The sequence below is a fragment of the Cataglyphis hispanica genome, chromosome 6 (assembly GCF_021464435.1).
Source record: "Cataglyphis hispanica isolate Lineage 1 chromosome 6, ULB_Chis1_1.0, whole genome shotgun sequence".
NCBI classification, from domain to species: domain Eukaryota; kingdom Metazoa; phylum Arthropoda; class Insecta; order Hymenoptera; family Formicidae; genus Cataglyphis; species Cataglyphis hispanica.
The window spans coordinates 960101-980305 of NC_065959.1; the positions used below are offsets into that span (position 1 = coordinate 960101).

The 20205-nt window shown below is 35.5% G+C and overlaps 1 protein-coding gene across 8 annotated transcripts in view; it reads left to right on the forward strand.

The window, feature by feature from the left end:
* The window catches only part of LOC126850493 (protein tincar), a 108834-nt gene extending 92455 nt beyond the window's left edge, over positions 1 to 16379 (forward strand). For 7 of the 8 annotated variants that reach the window (XM_050593569.1, XM_050593571.1, XM_050593572.1 and 4 more), the window contains 8 exons: positions 6631 to 7236; positions 7633 to 7820; positions 8258 to 8451; positions 9369 to 9871; positions 10255 to 10456; positions 11095 to 11227; positions 11505 to 11555; positions 12814 to 16379. In XM_050593569.1, the coding sequence (XP_050449526.1) occupies positions 6631 to 7236; positions 7633 to 7820; positions 8258 to 8451; positions 9369 to 9871; positions 10255 to 10456; positions 11095 to 11227; positions 11505 to 11555; positions 12814 to 13893 (2957 nt within the window). In that variant the 3' untranslated portion in view covers positions 13894 to 16379. The remainder of the gene's footprint in view (positions 1 to 6630; positions 7237 to 7632; positions 7821 to 8257; positions 8452 to 9368; positions 9872 to 10254; positions 10457 to 11094; positions 11228 to 11504; positions 11556 to 12813) is intronic. The other variant, XM_050593576.1, reaches the window with a different exon arrangement.
* Positions 16380 to 20205: the final 3826 nt, after the last annotated feature.

Here is a 20205-nt window from a genome sequence, read left to right on the forward strand (position 1 = left end):
TTCTTGAATCGAAAAAAAATGCTTTAATAATAAAAGCAATCGAGATTTAAATAATTCCACTAACTTTCAACATGACCGTTTATACACATATTCTCTGAGAGAAAAATTTTCTCATAAGACGTCAGAGTCATGGATGAAAAATTTCAATAAGCAACTGCAGCTGTCACGAATTATAAACGATTTTTCTCTCTCTCTCTCTCTCTCCCTTTCTACTCTCTCGTGTACTCGCCGGGCGGAAATAACGTGTGCAGAGCGCAGAGAGCGAAGGGACAACCGCACAAGAACCGAGGAAGAACGTTCCAATGGGATACCATCGTTCTCTGTCCTCCGGTTCTCCTCTTCACTTCCGGTTCCCCTCCTCTATAACTCCGCTGATTCTGTTTGCTCTACGCTGTCCCTTGCGGGGTTGATTGCAGCGAGCCGCCTGACGGCTCTATTCCACGCACGTTGACCATAACCGAATTAGCGCGTAATTAGTTTACATAAAATTACACCGACTGACTCTGCCCTTTTCCTCCCTTGCGTGCATCTTGCACCCGCCCGTCCACCTTCCGTTCTCCTCTCCGTCTTCCTAATGGACCGGTCGGTCGATTATATCTACGGAAGGGAGATGCACCTGTCTATCGCGTTCTACACGCTAACACGCTCGAGAGCCTATCGCCCAGCTTGCTACGCAATTTCATTATCGATGATTTAGTTGCATCCCAGCACGGGGTGTTGCACAGCGCGGCCGGAAGTGCCGGGATACGCCGATGGTTTATGAGCTGTGTGATGTTTGCTCGCGTGCAAGCGGCAAAATCGGAAATGTAATTGTCGGCGATCATGGGGCTTCGTAGATATTTGCTTTTGCAAGGTTCGCGGCTTTATTTCGAAAATACAATTTTTTATTTTTCTGTCATACAAAACGTAATGATTAATCTAAAATTGATTATGGTATAAATAATAATAATATTAATATTTCTACATTTAAATTTTGCTTCTAGAATTTGATAAATTTTTGATGTATTGTCTATTTATTTATAATAGCCTTCACATTGATTAATATAATTACAATAATGTTTTACTCCTCGTATTATTTTATTAACAATACTCTAATAAAAATAAAATATAATTAATTATTAGCATTTCTTTTTTTAAATAAATAATAATAAGCTTCTTTTTTAAATAATAAACATCGCTCCATTATATGTTAAACATCGTTTTCATCAACTGTTGTTTAAATCACGTAAGCCCATTAATCGTTTTTCATATTTATACCTAATCATACGTGTAATGACGATACGTAATCTGCATACCTTTCACACCGCAAGATGTTACGTGTGCATCATGTGTACTACACGCTACACGCGCGTTTGCGGGAAGCAAGTGCACCATCTCCCCGATATGGTGCATCCCATATTCATAGACTCGAACGCAAAGCGTAACATATTTCATGTGCAATTCCTATGGCATCCAATATTCTGTAAAATATGCATGCGTGTTATCATTACCGCTCTACGTGGCGCAAATCGTTCTCGCGCGGACACATCGGTACCCAACGATAACACGCTCCAACGATATCCGCGTTATACGCTTTGACGTGAATAATTTTTAAACCACGATTGCATGATCGAATCTCGCGAAAAATTGCGCCCTTGTTTACATTTCGCCGATACGTTTATTCGTCACATGTAAATATTTCCTTGCTACACAAACGTGTAATTTCGCAAACATAATGAATGTTATCAATTCTTTATTAATGCACGAGAATGTTAGAAACATTGCAATTTTTCACTGCAAAGGTCAACTCGTACGGTCTTTAAGTATTACACAAAGCATGCTGCGTAAGTAATATGATATATGCGACGAGAGATGCATGTCAACATGCGTCCCATGCCCTTCGCCCTTATGGAGTGAGAGGAACATCCTCGCGTTAACGCGTCGTTTTTCTACGAGGAGACATTTCGCTATGTAGATGCCGTGTACGATCGGTCCATTATAACGCGAATGGCATGACACTTTTGTCTAGCGGGCTGGAATACCGAGTCGGCGCGATAACGCCATTACAAAGGTCACTGTCGTGACCCTCCCTCCTTCCTTCCTTTCTTCTGCTGACAACGAGAAGAGTGGGTGGTTGACTGGGGGTCAGGGGTTGCCTTACAACCTGCCGGCAACCACCCTCCACCTCTCGACGTCGCTGTCTTCCTATATTCATGAACTTGAACGTGACCGTTAGCGGCAAGTCGTATCCGACTTGTATACACTCGCGGAAGAAAGATTATTCGTCGCGACTAGAATCTCTCTCGCGATTCCGAGGAGCGAAAAAAATTTCCTCGCATCCGGGAGTTTTAATGATTCTACATTTTTGGAGCCTGATATAAAGTGTATTCTTAATTATACGATGCTAATTGGTTTCACTTATATCATAGCAAATGTATTTTAATTGTTCAAAGATAATATTTTGGCTGTTAATTGAAAAATGCTTTATTAAAATTCTTTTTATGTCTGGGAGCAACATGCATGGTTTTCTTTATCGATATAATATGTTTTTCTGTTAATTATTTTGTTATTCTTTTTTATAATTTGAAATACTGTTGCGCCAAAAGCTTCACTGTAATGACACTTAAAAATTAAGGATATGTTTATATACTTAAAAATATGATATATATTTGTTACATTCGTGGCATAGCGTAGCGTAGGTTTGGATCGATGATTATCTAATTATGTCGCTATTTATTTTTAAAAAAGGATGCTGAAAATATGCATCTCTGAGATGAATGAACATAATGAATTAAGAATATTGACTATCACAAGTATATGATATGATATATATATATAGTCTTTTTGCATTTTATTATTCTCTACATTAACTTTTAAATCAATACAGTTTGAAATACGAAATTTTAGACGACATTAAGAAAATAAAATCGATAAAAAATGCACATATTGCTGATTAAGTAACGATGTACTTTTTATTATACGGGAATTCTGGATAATATCAACATTTTCCATATTTTTCCAAGCATCTTATAAATAGCGATTTACATAAATACACAGGTCACATGTGCTCGATACTGCGATGCATTGTTAGAAAGATGCAACATTGCATATATGAATTTAAATAATAATAGCATTTATTAGAAAGTGCATGTTTGATGCGTACGATTTTGTAAGCCATTAAACATACATAATCAACCGATTAAATATGCCCATCCAAGAATGCAAATTTTATTGTTGCAACCATTGTAATACAATTATAATATGAGTTCAATTACATGCATGAATTGATACATTGATAATGAGACTGTTATTCGCGCGCGGTTGATTTATATAGAGAAATTTTTGTCCACGCCTGCATTAAACGCGCAATGTCAATTGATACGCATTTTAATTAATCAGAGCTTCCCCTCACCGCAACTGTAATACTTAACTAACTGCAATTTCCGAATTTATCAAATTTTCACGATTCTATTTTCATATAACAAACATACCTTCGATATTCAACTCTTGTTGTAACTCTTACAACGGAAAATCGTTCTGAAGTCTGAGAGATGAGAAGTCTGTCTGAAAGGACGAAATTGTTCTTCCTGTTCAGAAGTCGTGAGGAGGAACAACTATGTCTTCGTCCTTGCTATTGACGTACCTCGGGATATATGGTAGAGTAACTTCGAATAAGACGGGGTTTCCCTTATAGCTTTCTATGTATATACTTTATTGTAAGTTTAGAAGTTGAAACAACCTCTTGAGCTAAAGCGGATAGTAATCGATTTTTATCCAATTCCCTCGAAGCTATAAAAATTGAATGTTACGAAAATTGTTGTCGTTAGTTAGATACAATTTGGTTATACACGCAAGTTTTTCTCCTTCATATTTAATTCTTCCGTCATTATTTTTAATTACTCGTAATTACAAAATATTCGCATTAATTTTTAGAATTGTAACAATTTTGCGCGATTAATCATCGTCAAAAGTAGCGTTTGCCACTACAAGAAAGATCAAATGAAAGCGACGTAATCTGACTTAAGGCAGAATAGCCGTATTTTTGTCCTTCTCGCGGCTTAACCCCTTCCTACGTCATCCCCGACGGGATTAAAAATACCGAGGATGCGGAACCTCGACGGTGAAGGACACCGTGGGGCGTCAGAGGTTGAGAGAAGTTTAATCCCCCGGCTGTAATTACGCTGTATTCCGAGACTAAAAATATTTCAAACCCCGAAGGAGAAGGGATAAATGTGCGCGCGAGGTCAGGATGTAAGGGACGGTCAATTAAGCGCGACTTTGTAGCTTCGACTGGATTTCCCGCATAATTTTCACTCTCTCGGCGCTCGTCTTTCTATGTATTGTCTATTTGAGAGAATCAAGCTCAGACGAGCAGATAGAACTGAATTGACGCTCGTCTTTTAGTTTTCCGACACAACTTGGAAAATTTAAATCTGTTAAGGCATTAAAATTAAGTTAATTAATATATAAAATCTACAAGAGCAAGATCATGGAAACTTTACAAATAATTCTTTTTACGATGTTATTATTGTTGTCAGGAAATCAGATTAAAAGTGAAATTAAAACGGTAACAGAGATTTTGCATAGGAGCGATAATCATAGCATTTTTTTTTTTTTTCACGTCTAGCCAGATTACGATCGCAAAAAAATTTATTAATTTCTTTATTCAATAGTAAATTGGCGGAAATACAATTAAAAATGTAATTATTCAATGTGAAACGGCGGCTTGCCCCGAATTATTGTTGCAGTATTACATTTGCACGAATATTACATCAGACAGCAAAGTTTCGTTGAGGGCTCATTAACTAAAACCAATTACTGAGACGGACAGATTTAATTTTCCGCCGATGATAAAATTAATTCAATATCATTTTCATATTCTTCGTGTATTAGCACGATGAATTTCACGCAAAAAAGATCAATTCAATCAATGATAGACGATCATATATCGGGTAAAATATCGCGTTAGGTGATACATTGATATAACGGAGAATTAATTCTTTTATTATGAAAGTAAAGAAATGTATATAAGTTATATTATCACAAACGTGTTAAAATATTAAGAAATATTGTATATTTTCTTTCTTATAAAATCATTAAAATATTATTTTCTTTTTTATAAAATTATTAAAATATTATTAAATATTATTATAGAAGTTATATATATTAATAAATCATATATGATAATTATCACGATCTTTTTATATTATTTAAATCAGAAATTTTTATAAGATATCAGGTTTTTAATTAGATATTTAACATATACGACGCATTATAGAAAATCTGACATATCATATGATTATGTTAAGGAATCAATTATAAATTTAATTCAATTTTGAATTCAATTCCTAAATATTACACAGATATTATCATAAAATATGTTTCTTCTCTTTGTTTCTCTTTGAGTATTATGACTGCTAAATGCTAAGATTTTGTCCTGCGATTTATTTTCAATGGATTCAATGAAATCAGTAATAATCGATCAAAGTTTAAAGACGATTAAAACGGTAGAAAAGAAAGCCAAGCCAATAAAGAACAAATCAAGACAAAAACAAAACTTAAGAGTACCTAAGAAGTATCTTACAATAAGTCGCGGTGGGGAAAAAAAGAATCTTTACTAATGCAGGTAAAAGAGAGAAGTAAATTGTTTCAGACAGGAAATCGATGTATTTTCTTTCGCACTTCAATATCTATTCAGAATCTTTTTACGGACTTCTGTGAAAGTTGACGTTTAAAAGTTCAGTGAACATGAGCAAAGGAAAAATTTTTTTTAATTCCAAATTTTATAAGAATTACATTAAAAAAATATTAAACCATATTATTAGTTATTAATTAACGTTGCAGAAAATTGCCAAAATTTATAATTAGATGATGTTTTCTACATACACACTATAGTATATACACATTATTACAAATAAATCTGTACATGTAATTTTATTTTTATAATTATTGTTATTCTATTAATTATAATTATTGATTAATTTAATATTAATAACATTTATGAAAAAAAGTATAATTTGCACTTTTTAACTATTATATCTTTATTAATTTTTATTCGAACAAATAAACAGAATATCCAGTGTTGACCAACCATAATAGCACGAAATACTAATAGAAACTGATGGCCGCTACCATGACGACACTTATCTCTTCTAGAACACTCTGCGACAAGTCTCTTCGAGGGTCACTCGATCGAAGGAACGTTTCGTGCTGTCATTGTCCCTTTTCAAACTCATCACCACTTTACTATATGTAATAAAGCCGGTTATAAAGCAGGATATCGCAACAAAAAATCTCGTTCATCCAAATGGCCGAAGGATAATTGAATTGAGTTTGCGTATCGTAAAAAAATTGAACGATCTGGAAAGTGCCAGCTATGCGTTAAGAGATGAAAGCACAAGCGCTTTTATTGAAAAAAATTATGAAAAATTGAATAAATTATAATAAGAGTATTAAAATACACAAGTTAAAAAAAAAAGAGATTGCCAAGCAAAAAAAAGTGTAAAATATATATAAAAATATGTAAATTAAAAACTTAAGAATATTTATATAAAATTTTATTATACTATTACACACACACACACGAAAATTAGTTCTTTATTATTATTATTTTGTTTTATACTCAAGCAGATATTTTATCTCATGTTATAGACGCAATATGGAGAACCGATCTTGACTGGATGGTGATACATCGCGATCGTCTGGTGCTGCTAAGCTTCATGAATCCGATCGGCAACTTAAGCACCTTGACAGGTCCGATAACTCCTCAGCCTTTCGTAACTTTAACCCCGGAAGAAGGCAATAATGAGAACGTCGATGAACTCACCACCCCGACGCCTGGTCTAACAAACATGGCGCTTCCTGATGTTGTCGAGAGCCGTACTGAAGAAGCGACCACCATGTTCTCAGCCATTATCCATCCAATCATCACAGATCCACCTTTAACCCGAACTACCTCGAGCACCGGTGCAACTTCCAGCAAGACAACTACGATGAGCACTGAAACAACTTCGACAACTTCGAAAACGACATTGCTCCCGAAGAATAGCACCATAAAACGTCCAACCACGAGAACCATCATCAGAAACGGCAGTTCGAAAGGCAGATCGAAGGCAAAGAATCTCACGAGGTTATCAACCACGGCGAAACCTAGAACCGCCGGTTCAGGAAACATGACAGCACAGAGCATGTCGCTAACGATGAACAGTCTGGCGGATCTCGATCATCCCGAAAATTTGAATCTGGAACTTCAAACAGGTAGATCAGTCATCAATCTACATATCCTATTGTAAATTGAATGCTTTTTATCCCTTGGTTGATTATTTTGATGCGAAAAATATTTTCGAACAACAATAAAATTAATGAATATGTACGCGTTGTAAACACAGTAAAAAATAATTGTTGCATTCACAGAGGGAATGATAAAACATTTTATTCCATCACTGTGATCGCATACAAAAATCATGAATCAATTAACAAAACGAAAAAAAACGGAAAAAAAGTGATGCATATTTTTTTTTGTAATAGCTTATAAAATATTCGCGCTGGAGTTATACATTTGACTCTCCACACGCCATGTAATGGGGATAAATATCGCGAAAATATTCATTCGAAAAAAATAGATTTATACACTCGGCATACTTCATTTTTCAGCCGAATCATACGGCCCGATTACCCTGGAATATCTAAATTACGCCGTCGCGCTCGGCGTTTACTCGGTAAGATATCCCGCCGTCTTCTGGTCGTGCAACAAAGCATTGGGTACAATTTTCAGTCTGCAGCTGGTGGTGAATTCAGCGCAGAGTCTTCTGGCTTATGCCGGAATGTCCGTCCTTTATAAGGTAAGCAATGCAAAGAATTCAATGCCAGTTAAAGCTCGCAGAAAACTTCACTAACGTCTCGATCGGCTCCTTCTTCTCATGTATACTAGTATTCGCACGAATACCAAGAAACTTATAAGTTAAAACTCAATAGAACGTTAAGAATTCCAAGAAACGTCGGGAATCTTATGAAATATATTACGCAATAAGATGTCTGCAACTTGTCTAAAAGACTTAAGAAATTGACGAATAAAATTGGAGAAAGAAAAAATTGGCTAAAAATTGAAACGTAATATAAAATACAGGTTTTGATCGTGCAATTACTGTAACATTATTTGAGAGAACAATTTCTTCATCTTATATCGAGAAAAGAGAAAAAAAAATACATATGATTTAGACATTTATTTTCTCATATCTTGCGCTAATGATATCTTCAAAAAATGTATACGTATTCTTAGGTTCAAGTGGTAGGTCCTTTAAAGGTCCTGCCATTCCTTCGGCATCGTACCGTAGCAACGATGAGTACAATCTCGACAATATTCGGAGACTCTTACTTCGTGCTGGATCCTCCGGTAACTCTCGTGCTCTTCGCCCTCTCATCCTTCCTCGTGCTCTGCTCCAGCATGGTCATGTATTTCTACGCCCACGGCAGGTAAATATTTAGCATGAAAGCTTATTCAACCCGCATCTCATCGATTAAACTCCGGCAGAGATTACCTGCTAGGCTATTTCTTTTGTGAAGAAAATTATCTGGCCCATCCGCTGTTATCAGATAACAGTAAATAAATGAGTTCGTGCTCTGTAGATTGCAGGAGAATTATCATATCAAGACCAGAGGCTTATCAGTTAATTTCTTTTTTCGTGAAACATTTTTAACACTTTATTTTGAAATGTAGGGGCGTATTTTTATTATAGTTACATTTATACTTCTCTTTTAAAAGCTCATGGGTTTCATGTTTCAGTCTTTTATTATTGAACGCGAAAACAACGTATTCTTATCGCGGAATTCAACGACCTCGTAATTTTTCCTTTCCATCCGGATTTTATTTGACTTGCTAATTCGCTAATTTGAAGCAGCACTTAAAGTACGCACAAGACAAGCGTGTCTTCCAATACTATTATTATTCAGTATAAAAGTCAATAGATTCTTCTCTTAATACTTTCCATCTTTCTCGGTTTGCCGCAGCATACAACAAAGGATTAGCAATTAACTATCTCGATACTGCAGGATCTCTTTACTGGCTTTGTCTTTAAAAGAGGGAAAGTTTCAATTTAATTCAAAAAATAAAAAATAGAAGAGCGGAGGAGTCTGCGCTGTATGAAGGGGTAGAAAGTATAATTATAAATTATATCCAAGATAAAATTTAAAAAACGGTCGACTTTGTCATCTTATATAATACAAGATCAATTTTAATTATTTCCAAAATTTATTAACATTAGCTCGAGATTTTCAATGAGACGAATAGCTCGCTCGTTATTTCTTTTGCTTCGTACAAAACAATTATATAAATATAAACGATGATAATAAATACAAGTATAACTTCTGATGCGTCATACAATGATACGTAGGTTCACGGCCTTCCTGAACCAGGAACGCGAGCGTCGTGTGATCCTGTCTAAAGACGGCCGTGATGGCAACGGCTGGGTCTACTTGCCACATTGCGCCGCCCTGGTCGTGTTCCTGGCGATCTCGATCTGCGGCGCCCCGTTACTCTACGACTACACCGTAGTGTATCGCGGTAGTCTGGACGGTGCCATTCTCGCCTGCATCATCGGCACAATAGTCCATCTCTTCCTCTGGCTGTTACTCTGGATATTTCTCACCGTCAAACAACGCTGGACGTTCAAGCTGCGCGTGACCATCGGACGCGCTACCGTGAGATCCGCGAGGTCGGTCAAACTCGTGACCGACGTCGACCTGCTGTCAGCCAGAGACGACGACGACGGCACCAGCGCGCCTTTGCTCGTTGTTGGCAACGGCAGGACTTACACTATCGCCGATACTTCGCCGAAAAGGGCCATCATGAGCGTCATACAGAAAGCCGCTATGGAAAGGAAAGCCCGATCGCAAGGTGAGAAGATACAGCAGCGAAGGTGCCTTCAAAATTCGAAAGTTCGAATTTGCGCAAAATTATTGAATACACGTACTTTTCTTTTTTTCAATATTAATAATTTCACGTTGTTAAATAAAGGATTGATTTATCGTTTCATATATATATATATATATATATATATATATATATATATATATATATATATATATATATTACGCAAACATTTTGTTTATAAAGATATTTCTTTCTTTTTACTTGCGAAGTGAAGAGAAACATCAGCAGATGCAAGCCATCGAGCGTAAAATAGAATGAGCCGTAGGGTTTTAAATCCTGATCGATGAAAAGTACGAGCGGCTAATACCGCTCGAAAGTGATTCATTCTCTTTCCGCGTCCGTTGCAGGCGGAAATGTCGATGGAGTCGACGGCGAATCGACGGCTGACGGTGACGAGCAGATCTACTGGCTTAGGCCGAAATTACGCCCTTCGCCCGCACAATCCCCGAGCGACACCGGCGGTGCACCGACGTCGGACAAGGGTTGGCTGAACAAGAAGCTCAAGCATAAGGTCACCTTTAACGACCTGCCTAGTACGTCAGGCTCGCGGTAACTACCCTCCTCCCTCCTCTCTCTTGGTGTCTTTGTGTATCTGTTTCTACGCTTTCACCACTCTCTGCCCATTACATTTGTAATACAAGTAGCGCTTTTATACATCTTCTTCGCCGTGCCTGAAATATTCGATATGAAGCTAAATTTTTCCGACAAATATTATTAATTTGTAGCCATATTTATTTCTGCCGTATATTGTCATGATGAAAGAACACACTGAGTTAAATATATAGTTATGTTTGTATGTGTATTGGGAAGCTTGGATCTTATTTCGATAAAGCACGATATATTGAAACCATGCTATGTATAAAATATTTACCTAAAGTATGACTTATTCACGTTATTATGCTCTCTTGCAATATATTCTATTTAGTTTTTCCATCCCCTGATAATGTTATCAAGATTTTTTATCTAGAATTGAACTTTATTATTATGCGTGTGGTAGTGTACGAAAAACATTACAGAGTTATCAAAAATTTCTTCATACTTTATCTGTATATGTATCCATATCTATTCCGCTTGATTTATTATATCCAAATCACCTCATCACCTGTTTCTCCATCTTTCTTCAGCAATCGTTGTATAATCGCATGAGATCGCAGGACACTTTTCGATTGCACATTTTTGATTTCTAGTAATAAGGGAAAAGCCAGACGAGGCGTCGCCGACGGCGGGCCTGATGATGACGGAGATTATGCCACGTTACGCGAATTACCGTTAATCAACTCGATGGACCCAGCCGAGGATACCACCTCTGAAGAGAATAAGGTAAGCTCTAATCTTATAACGTAAGTTGATTCATAAAAGAAAAATGTATTATTTTATTAGTTTTATTACTTTTTTATATGTGAAGAATTAGATTTTTTTTTTAGACAGAAATTTATTATTGAAAATTGGGAATTTTAATGAAGCATTTTTAGTAATTTTATGATTCAAGAAAGAGAAATCATTGCTTATTACATTTGTTACTTATTAATACACTGAATATGCTTTTATCGCACTTTCTGCTGCTTTTAATTTAAAGTTTTTTTTTTGCATTTGACAGTGGCAAAGATGGCCGATAGGTCGTAGGGATGGTATACCTAAATTCAGGAATGTAAGATACACATAATTTTTTTCCTGTGCTTTGTTGACATATCAATTATATAATAACTGCGTGTGTCTTAACCGTCCACTAACAAAATCTGTAATAGACGTGATTTATAGAATTTATTTTAATGAATGAATACAATATAAATATTAATCAATAGTTTTTTTTAATGATTATATGTATATTATAATATTATTATTGAAAAATAGTACATTTATAATAGTTTTATAAATTAGCTTGTATTATTAATAGATATAAAAAAGCAATAATAAATATTCTATGTATATCTTTTTAGTGGCGTAGCATTCTAGGTTTTTAATATATCTTTAACATATGTATTTTTATATTGCCACTTTCAATTAATATATTATACATGATCATATGTATGACATACAGATATACATATATGTATATCTACATAATATAATTATACGAAACATTTACAGCTTGGCAATTAGACAATAAATAGTTAGCAATGTTGTCGTAATTTTAATTTTATAGAAATACATGAAAATACTACTCTCAGTTTTTGTTAATTGATATATTTAATCGTTACGCATGAAACTAAAACGTCAGTGCGCGAATACTAACAAAGTCGCCTTTTGACAGTTGCTCGAGTGCGTGAACGACGATCAAGTGACTTACTACGCGAATGCGAATCGCGATCTACAACCATCGGAAGGTGATCCCTCACCTCTTTTGACTCCTGATCCTTTACCCGATCCTCCGGAAGAACCGCTTCCGCTACCACCTCCAACTCCAACATCTGCACCAACCACTGATATTATCACGGCGCCACTAACTACAAATGTCCAGGTACTAACAACCTTAACCGCGCATTGTCCACATAGACGAAGACATGAGGTTGTCATTGCACTGGAGATATTCGGCATTAATTTAAATATCTTTAATTAACTGTATATACAAAATTGAATGTTCATTATGTATTTATTTATTGTTATAGATAATATCGTTTAAATATATTTTTCTTAATAAACCTTAATCATTCTCGTAAAATTGTGCATCGACAATCTCACATTTATTGCAACTCTGCATGCAACTCCACATTATCCTTATATCCTTGTAGCCAAAAAAAATTAATAGAAAGAGAAAATGTACGCTATCAAAGAAAAGTAGATTGCAATGTAATTATCTCAATGTATTTTTGCATTGTTTTTTCATGTATTCTAGTTTTATATATTGTCGTTACTTAATATCATAGCAGAATCGCGATCGTAAATCGGTCTCCGATGATATTTTCCAGATGAATGGTGGACAGACGCCGCGATGTCTGCGCCGCGCGGATTCGGGGATGCCGCACGAGGAGTTGACACCACGTTCGGACTCGTCGAACTCGCCACCCTTGGACGCGGTGGGTGGCGGTAGCGGCGGCGGAGCCGGTTCAGTGACCGGACACAGCAACACCAGTAGTAACAGCGAGACATCGAGTGGTGTACACAGTAACGCGAGTAACGCGAGCAACGCCAGCCACAGCAGCTCCCAACGTCGAGCGACCAGCGTGGACGATCTGACTGGAGAACCGCGCGAAGAACCGCGCGAGCAGTGGCGCAGCTGTTCTCTTCAACGTGGCACTCAGCCACCCACAGCGAACACGACCTTCTCGCCGCCCAGTAGCCGCCCCGGCACCAGCCAGTCTTTCTCTTCGCCGCAGTACGTGAACCATGTGCCACCATTCAGCAACGCCGTCGGCAACGAGATTGGCGTCGGCTGCCCGGCGGTTATTCTCGAGAATCCGAACGAGGCAACGGTCGTGATCCGTCGCAAGCTCTCGAGAACGAAACTCACGGATCCGCTGAACGCGAACGAGGAACCGTTCGGCCGGTCCACCAACATGCGGATGACTTCGTTCACCGAAAGCAACGACATCCGCATACAGGCTTCGTCCGCAACCCTGCCGCACTATCCCACGCAGCCTATCGTCACTTATCCGCATTGCTCGACGATGCCGTTGCCACATGCATCTCACAGTGTGGCCGCGGCAAACATGAACGGTGGATCCACCGGCAGCTGCGGTTCTGTGCCGAGGCACACCTTCGTGCCGCCGCAGGTTCACACTACCATGCCGGCACATACGACGCTGCCGTCGCATCACAACGGCGTTAGGCTGCTCCACAACGCAACCAGTAATCCGTTCGTTAAGAGATTCCCGCCGGTGCAGTTGCACACCCAGCCCTGGGCCTTGCCGGGTCATCATACTTTCCCACAGATGCCGCAGAGCAACAACAAGCTCACGGTCACTGCGCAGATCCGACAGAGCGACCGGGACTCGGCCAACTTCTCCATGGCCAGCAGCGGAGACTCCGATACGTGTTTGCCGCATTAAAATGCGCGAGGACTCTCTGATGTAGGTATTAGAGATCACGCCGATGAGAATGGCGTCTGAATGTGTCAGGGTGATACTTGGTATTTTCGTAATGACATTTTGTCCCGCTGATCGATATCGGAAGGTATTGTGGTTTCCAAGAACGTGACGTATCAATGTCACGATGTCCTCCAAGGGCTTCTTTCGAAAATAAAGGAGAAATGATAGAAACATAATAGGCAGGCAAAAAGAAGATTTTTGCGCGAACTCGAGATGAGCTGTTGTGAATATTTCGCTTCAAAATCTTTAGGACCCACGCAGAATTGTACGTTAATGTGTCGCATTACCAGTATGTATCTCATTAGAAGAAGCTTTTATGTACTTTATTATATCTCTTGCTCACATATACATATGCCAAAATTTAAAGAAAAGGAAATCAAATTAAGATTTAAATATGACATATCACGATACTTCCATCATTTGCTAGCGTATAAATATGGCATTCCTCGTGTTACCTCTATTTTTTATAATCTGATCTAACACAATAAGATTTCATCTAATTATTTATATATAAGTATGTTTATGATATATTAACATAGAATTTATTATGCATAAATCATTGCGTAAAACATAAGAATTCTATTTATTTGAGTAAGCAATGTGCGTGAAAAAAACAAGGAAAGTATATAAATACCGCACAGGTAATTTATATGAAGATAATAACTGAAATTTGAAAGCACCAATTTCGTTATATATATATATATATATACACATACATATCCTATACGTTGTGATTCCTCTATTTTATCTAATCTTTAATCACGCAGCAATAAAAAGAAATATTTTAAGAAAGCGGAGATAGTAATATAAATAATAAAAGAATAGATACTGCTTCAAAAACTTCATCCTGGTTAATGCGAAATACTTAAATCGTGCAATAATAAATAATTATGCAAATTATTACGTAATACACTTATACATACGCAGTGCGCGCGCAATTTAAAAGAAAAATAACTCTTACAATTAATGGTAATATAAAATATATCAGTAATAATAAATCTCTACTCGAGTTTGCGCAAATGTGTTTCAATAAGTGTCGAACGCTTATATTATAGTGCTTATAGTTAAAATCAATCTTTTCCATTATATTATCTCTCACGAGACAGAGGTGTGTTCGACGTACTAAGAAAATTAGCGCTTTGGCGCCATTTAATGCCGAAAATGAAACGGCGGGCGAGAGTGAGAATAATAATAGTTATCCCATTTTAGATATGGAAAAAGTTATTGTGTTGTCTTAAATAAAATTCGTGTATAGAGTGAATTAAGGATTAGTCGATTAAGGAAAAATGTGAAAACAAGTCGGGTTGCTCCTTTATAAGCATACGCTTTTATAATATATTAATAATTAAGATCTTTTTTCTACCGAGATATAATTGTAAATTTTGTTAAACCGTAATTTGTACACACATTGCTAATTGTTTGTTTATACTGCGATTCTAATGAGAGTCAGTTATATGCGATAAGATTAGAAGAAGAAAAGCATTCTCACATTGAATGCACGTTCAAACTATGCGCAATATTTATTTATTTTTTTTTTTTTTTAATTCGCTTTAGTAGTTTTTTTCTTTTTATAAATTTATCATGTCAAGTTTATCAGCGAGATAAATGTTCGTCGAAATATTTGTCGAATTTTCTACAAATTGTACGTTTAGGAATTATGCACGAGATAAAACGTGTTACGTTTTTATATGAGTTACTATAAATTACAGTGCAGATTGTGCAATCGTACGATCGGTCTTGATAATATTTGCGATAAATTACGTAAATATACCGTTACATTAAATTTTTGTTAAATTGTAAATTTTGGCTCCATAACGATATAATTTTCTACACTCTATAGTACTTGTATCGTATGATTTGCGATATCAATAGTGCCATCGAAATTAATAAGCACACAATTAGCATAAATCAGAGAAAGGCAACTATATATGTAACATATGAGTAAAAATTGAAAATGATTTATCGCGAAACTAGTGTACGCTATTTATTTATTTGTGAGCGTTATGATTCTATTATTTCTTAGGAAATTTACACAAAATGCACGCACATGTACGAGAGAATTTTGTATATCTTTTTTTTTTTTCTAATGTTTTTCATCTGAGATTTCTCTCTGTCTGTTGATATTATTTAAATCAATACAACGAGTATTTATTTAACGCCTGCGAATATATGCAAAAGAATTGTTAACTAGAAGATTTGCATACTAGAAGAAAAAAAAAAAAAGACAGGCGCAATCTATGGCAAGTGAAACGACTACTGCCACTTAATCGTGAAGATCTATAGATCTTTATTATGTGTATATTTACTTATTTCATCAACTGCCATGTTATTTCGTCCTTTCGTGAATATAAGTAATTACTCGTACTAAGTTTACTTGTACCTAGCATTTACTTGTGCGTATGCTATAAGTACATGCGTAAAAGAATAAATAAATAAAATAAAGCATAGGTTCGCCAAGTTGCGTTCTTTCGCGACTATATATCACTTTATGAGACGCGTGATGGCAGAGACTGGTCTCGCAAAGCATCATATTCTCGAGTCTTTCCTCGCAATCTAATGTAATAAATATCGCCGCATATATTATGACGCAACATTCGATTCATATCCTCCGCTCTTCGACAATTCTTCCGGAAAGATCGTATTCGTAGTCAATAATACAAATCAGTTTCGTAGTCCGCCCAATATATACTAATATTAAAGAAATGTTGCATCCCATGGGGATGATAATACATCTTTGATTTGTAATCATTTGTAACAATATTACTAAATTCGATTTTTCCAGAACTGAAATGAATTCGATTAAACCAGCAAATTTCGACTTTCCATTAAATTAGCGATGAGCCAAAAAGGGATATATGGTACTTTAACATATGGTACTTTAACGTTGAATTCAGACAAATGGAATTACATTGCTTCAATTAAAAGCGAAATAAATAAATCCATGCGATATGCAATTTATAACAATGAGAAATATTATAAACGAGTCTACTGCTTTAAAAGTTTATTTGAATAATATTTAAAATTTATGTCAATTTATAAAATCGACATAATTATTACTGCACATCAGATATGTTATCATACATTATCAATTTTGTACAAACCGTGTATGTACCGTTTTTTGAAACAAATATTAAATACGAAACAATACATTTAATTGATAAATGCAACACTTTTTATAATCATTGATATAATGAAAACACGAATACAATTGATAAGCAAATATTATGCAATTGTATGCTAGTGTAACATGTGACTGTTAGCGAAAAAAAATTACGCATTCCGATAAAAACATGACTGCAACAATAAAAAAAAATATAAGCATTCTTAAGACATTATTCAGAACTCATACTTCGAGATGAGACAATGCAATATGAAACCAAATGTCTGTATTTTTCAATATCTTCCAGATGTACTAGAAATAGCAGCGTTTTCCCCAGCCTTGTTCATAGAATATTTCTGTTACAAGATGTTATGCGAGTAGATATATTAATATCTTACAAGATCGTAGACATATTCTGGAAAATTTTGCGCTTTCCATTTACTTAAGACATTATGCGAGGAAATGTGATGAGTAATCCGAGTGCAAATCTAGCGGGTTGTAATGATTGACCTTAATCATTGTATCAAGGAGAAACTTCATTCTATTACAGTATATTAGATATCTAGATATTCACGCGATATCGAACTGTAGTGCAATTAAATTTTGAGTCTCAATTTTTTCTGAAACAGGAATATACGTATTGTCTTGTAAGATGTGGAAAGTACCTATCGAAGCACAAAATGATCGACCAATTGATCACGAACGGCAAGTCAAACATTTTAAACGATTTAAAAACAAACGCTTTGTCATTTGCCGATCGTACATATCATCTCGCAAGGACCATGCATTTCGCGAAGATATTTACGAGGATACTCAAGCAATAGCACACGAAGCATCAATCAAGGGCTGGACCAGACTTCTTAATGATCAATGAGCTCTAATAATATCCAACGCAGTACGCGAATATTTTTTAATGGCTGTTTTCAATACGCTAATAAACGAGAAAGCGAATGGGAGAATTTTTCGTAGGAAGAATTTTGGATAGAAATTTGGAAGGATCTTTATTCTGTCTTTCTCGGTCATAGTCCTGATGTAGTAATAATGCTCTTTACCCTTGATTCTGTTTCAAAGTAGATACTTAACGCTAGAATCACGTATTTTCCTCAATGCAAGTATATGACACTTTCTTCCAAATCCGTTTCAAGAAATCTTCGTTGCAACACATATCATTTTTCATTAACATGTTAAAAATTTTTGATTAAAATTATACGTTATTAACATTTCAATATCGTCATAATTAACAATTCAATATAGTCGCATCTTTCACTTTTAATCGATTTAAATAAATTGATTTTCGATGTATATTTTTTTTATTATATCTTTTATATTTATTCTCTATTTTTTATATAATAAAAAAGAAATTTAAATAAAGATTTCATTATATATGTAGATCAAATTTTTTCTTTAATTTCTAATTTTTAATTATTTTTGAATTAAATCTTCTATTTATTTTATCAAACTCTTTTCAATTTATTTCGAAGATTATTCTTTTTTTTTAATTGTCTGTTAAGTTTGTATATAAAATTGAACATTGGTTATTACGTCTCAATGCTCTTTAGAGAATCATAAGAACACAAGAAGAATAATAAATGGCTTAAACCTTTCGATTAATATTCATAATTTGTCAGATGTTCAACGAAGATTTCTGATAGCGCAAGCACATGTATACACAATTGGTATATCCTTGATCGCGCCGTCGCAATCGTCGCTGATACAATTTTTGAAGAATGCACAAGGCAGTAGTAGCATAAAGAAAGAAACCTATCTTTTGATAACTGCACTTTGATAAATGCGACGGATATTGCTGCGGCGTAATCGCGACGACTATCATAGAAAATAGTTATTGTCGACAATAGGGCAAGCATCTCTCAATATATATTAAGACATATATGTTTAGCTTTATTTTCGCTTTAAATTTTAAATTTAAAATATATTATAAATTAATCTATTTTTTGTTATTTATTTGATATTAAATAGAAAAATTGTTTTCTCATTTCACAGACTCGATAGAAAAATAAAGTCATTGTTTCTGTATTTCTTTCCAATTCTTGTAAAGAAGCAGAAATTCATATTTCGCTGTTTTATATTCGCATACATATAAAATTTTTTCTCATAAAATTTACATATTTGTATCAATATATGTATATATAGCATATGTGTATCCAAATAGTTTGCAGGGATGCTCGCCCCGCTCTCGACGATATTGCTTCGTTATACTTGCATTAAAATCACGTAGTCGACGTCGACGTACACGAGAAATCGAGCGCGGCGATGAGATACAAAAGCTGCCTCCTGCAGAAATATTTTTTTACCGTCTAGTGTCAGCAACCGTACTCTAATTCGTTTTAGATCCGGCTAGAACCTAGACGTAGATATGTGACCGTAGGCAGTCGAGGAAGGCTCCGCACCGGGGGCGTTTCGGAAGCAAGGAATATTGCTATTGTCAGGCAGCCTTGAATCGCTCCGTATCTTAACCCGTTGACGAGAGTATATAATCTTAACTAGAATAGCATATATTTTTATCAACGAATTTTTTTGTATCGTTATTTACTTTATGAATATCATTACAATACCATAATAGAGGCAATAACACCACAGCTTATCTAAAGATCCTCTTTCAAACAAAAGATAATTATTTTATATATAATAGATATATTCTAATCCTTATTTATATATAGATAAACTTTTATTTATTTAAAATAAATATTTAACAATATCAAATCGGAATAAAAAAATTTAATGAAAAATACATGAGGTCCATTTGATTTTAACATTTTTATATAAGATTTATAAGCTCGTTTATACAAGGTTAAGGATACGAAGTTACTGATATTAAAAGAGAAAAAATTGGCTGATCAAAATATTTTTTTTCTTATTATTTAATCATTGATCATGCGAAATCCTTGGTTCCACCATAGCAAGAGCATTGAAGAAAGAGCCGGTCAGAGCCCTCCAAAAAGAGTCGCGTCCCAGGAACGTGTGTATAATCGCGAGAGAGAGAGAAAAAGAGAAAGAAAGCGCTTAATTGATGTGTCATTATCGACGGCTCCTCCGAAATATTTGTAAATAATTAAGAGTCGCGTCAAGAGTGAAGAGAATCGCGAGAGTGCGAATGAGTGCGTGCGTGTGAGAGCGAACGAGACGGACGAGACGGACACATATACAGCGAATGT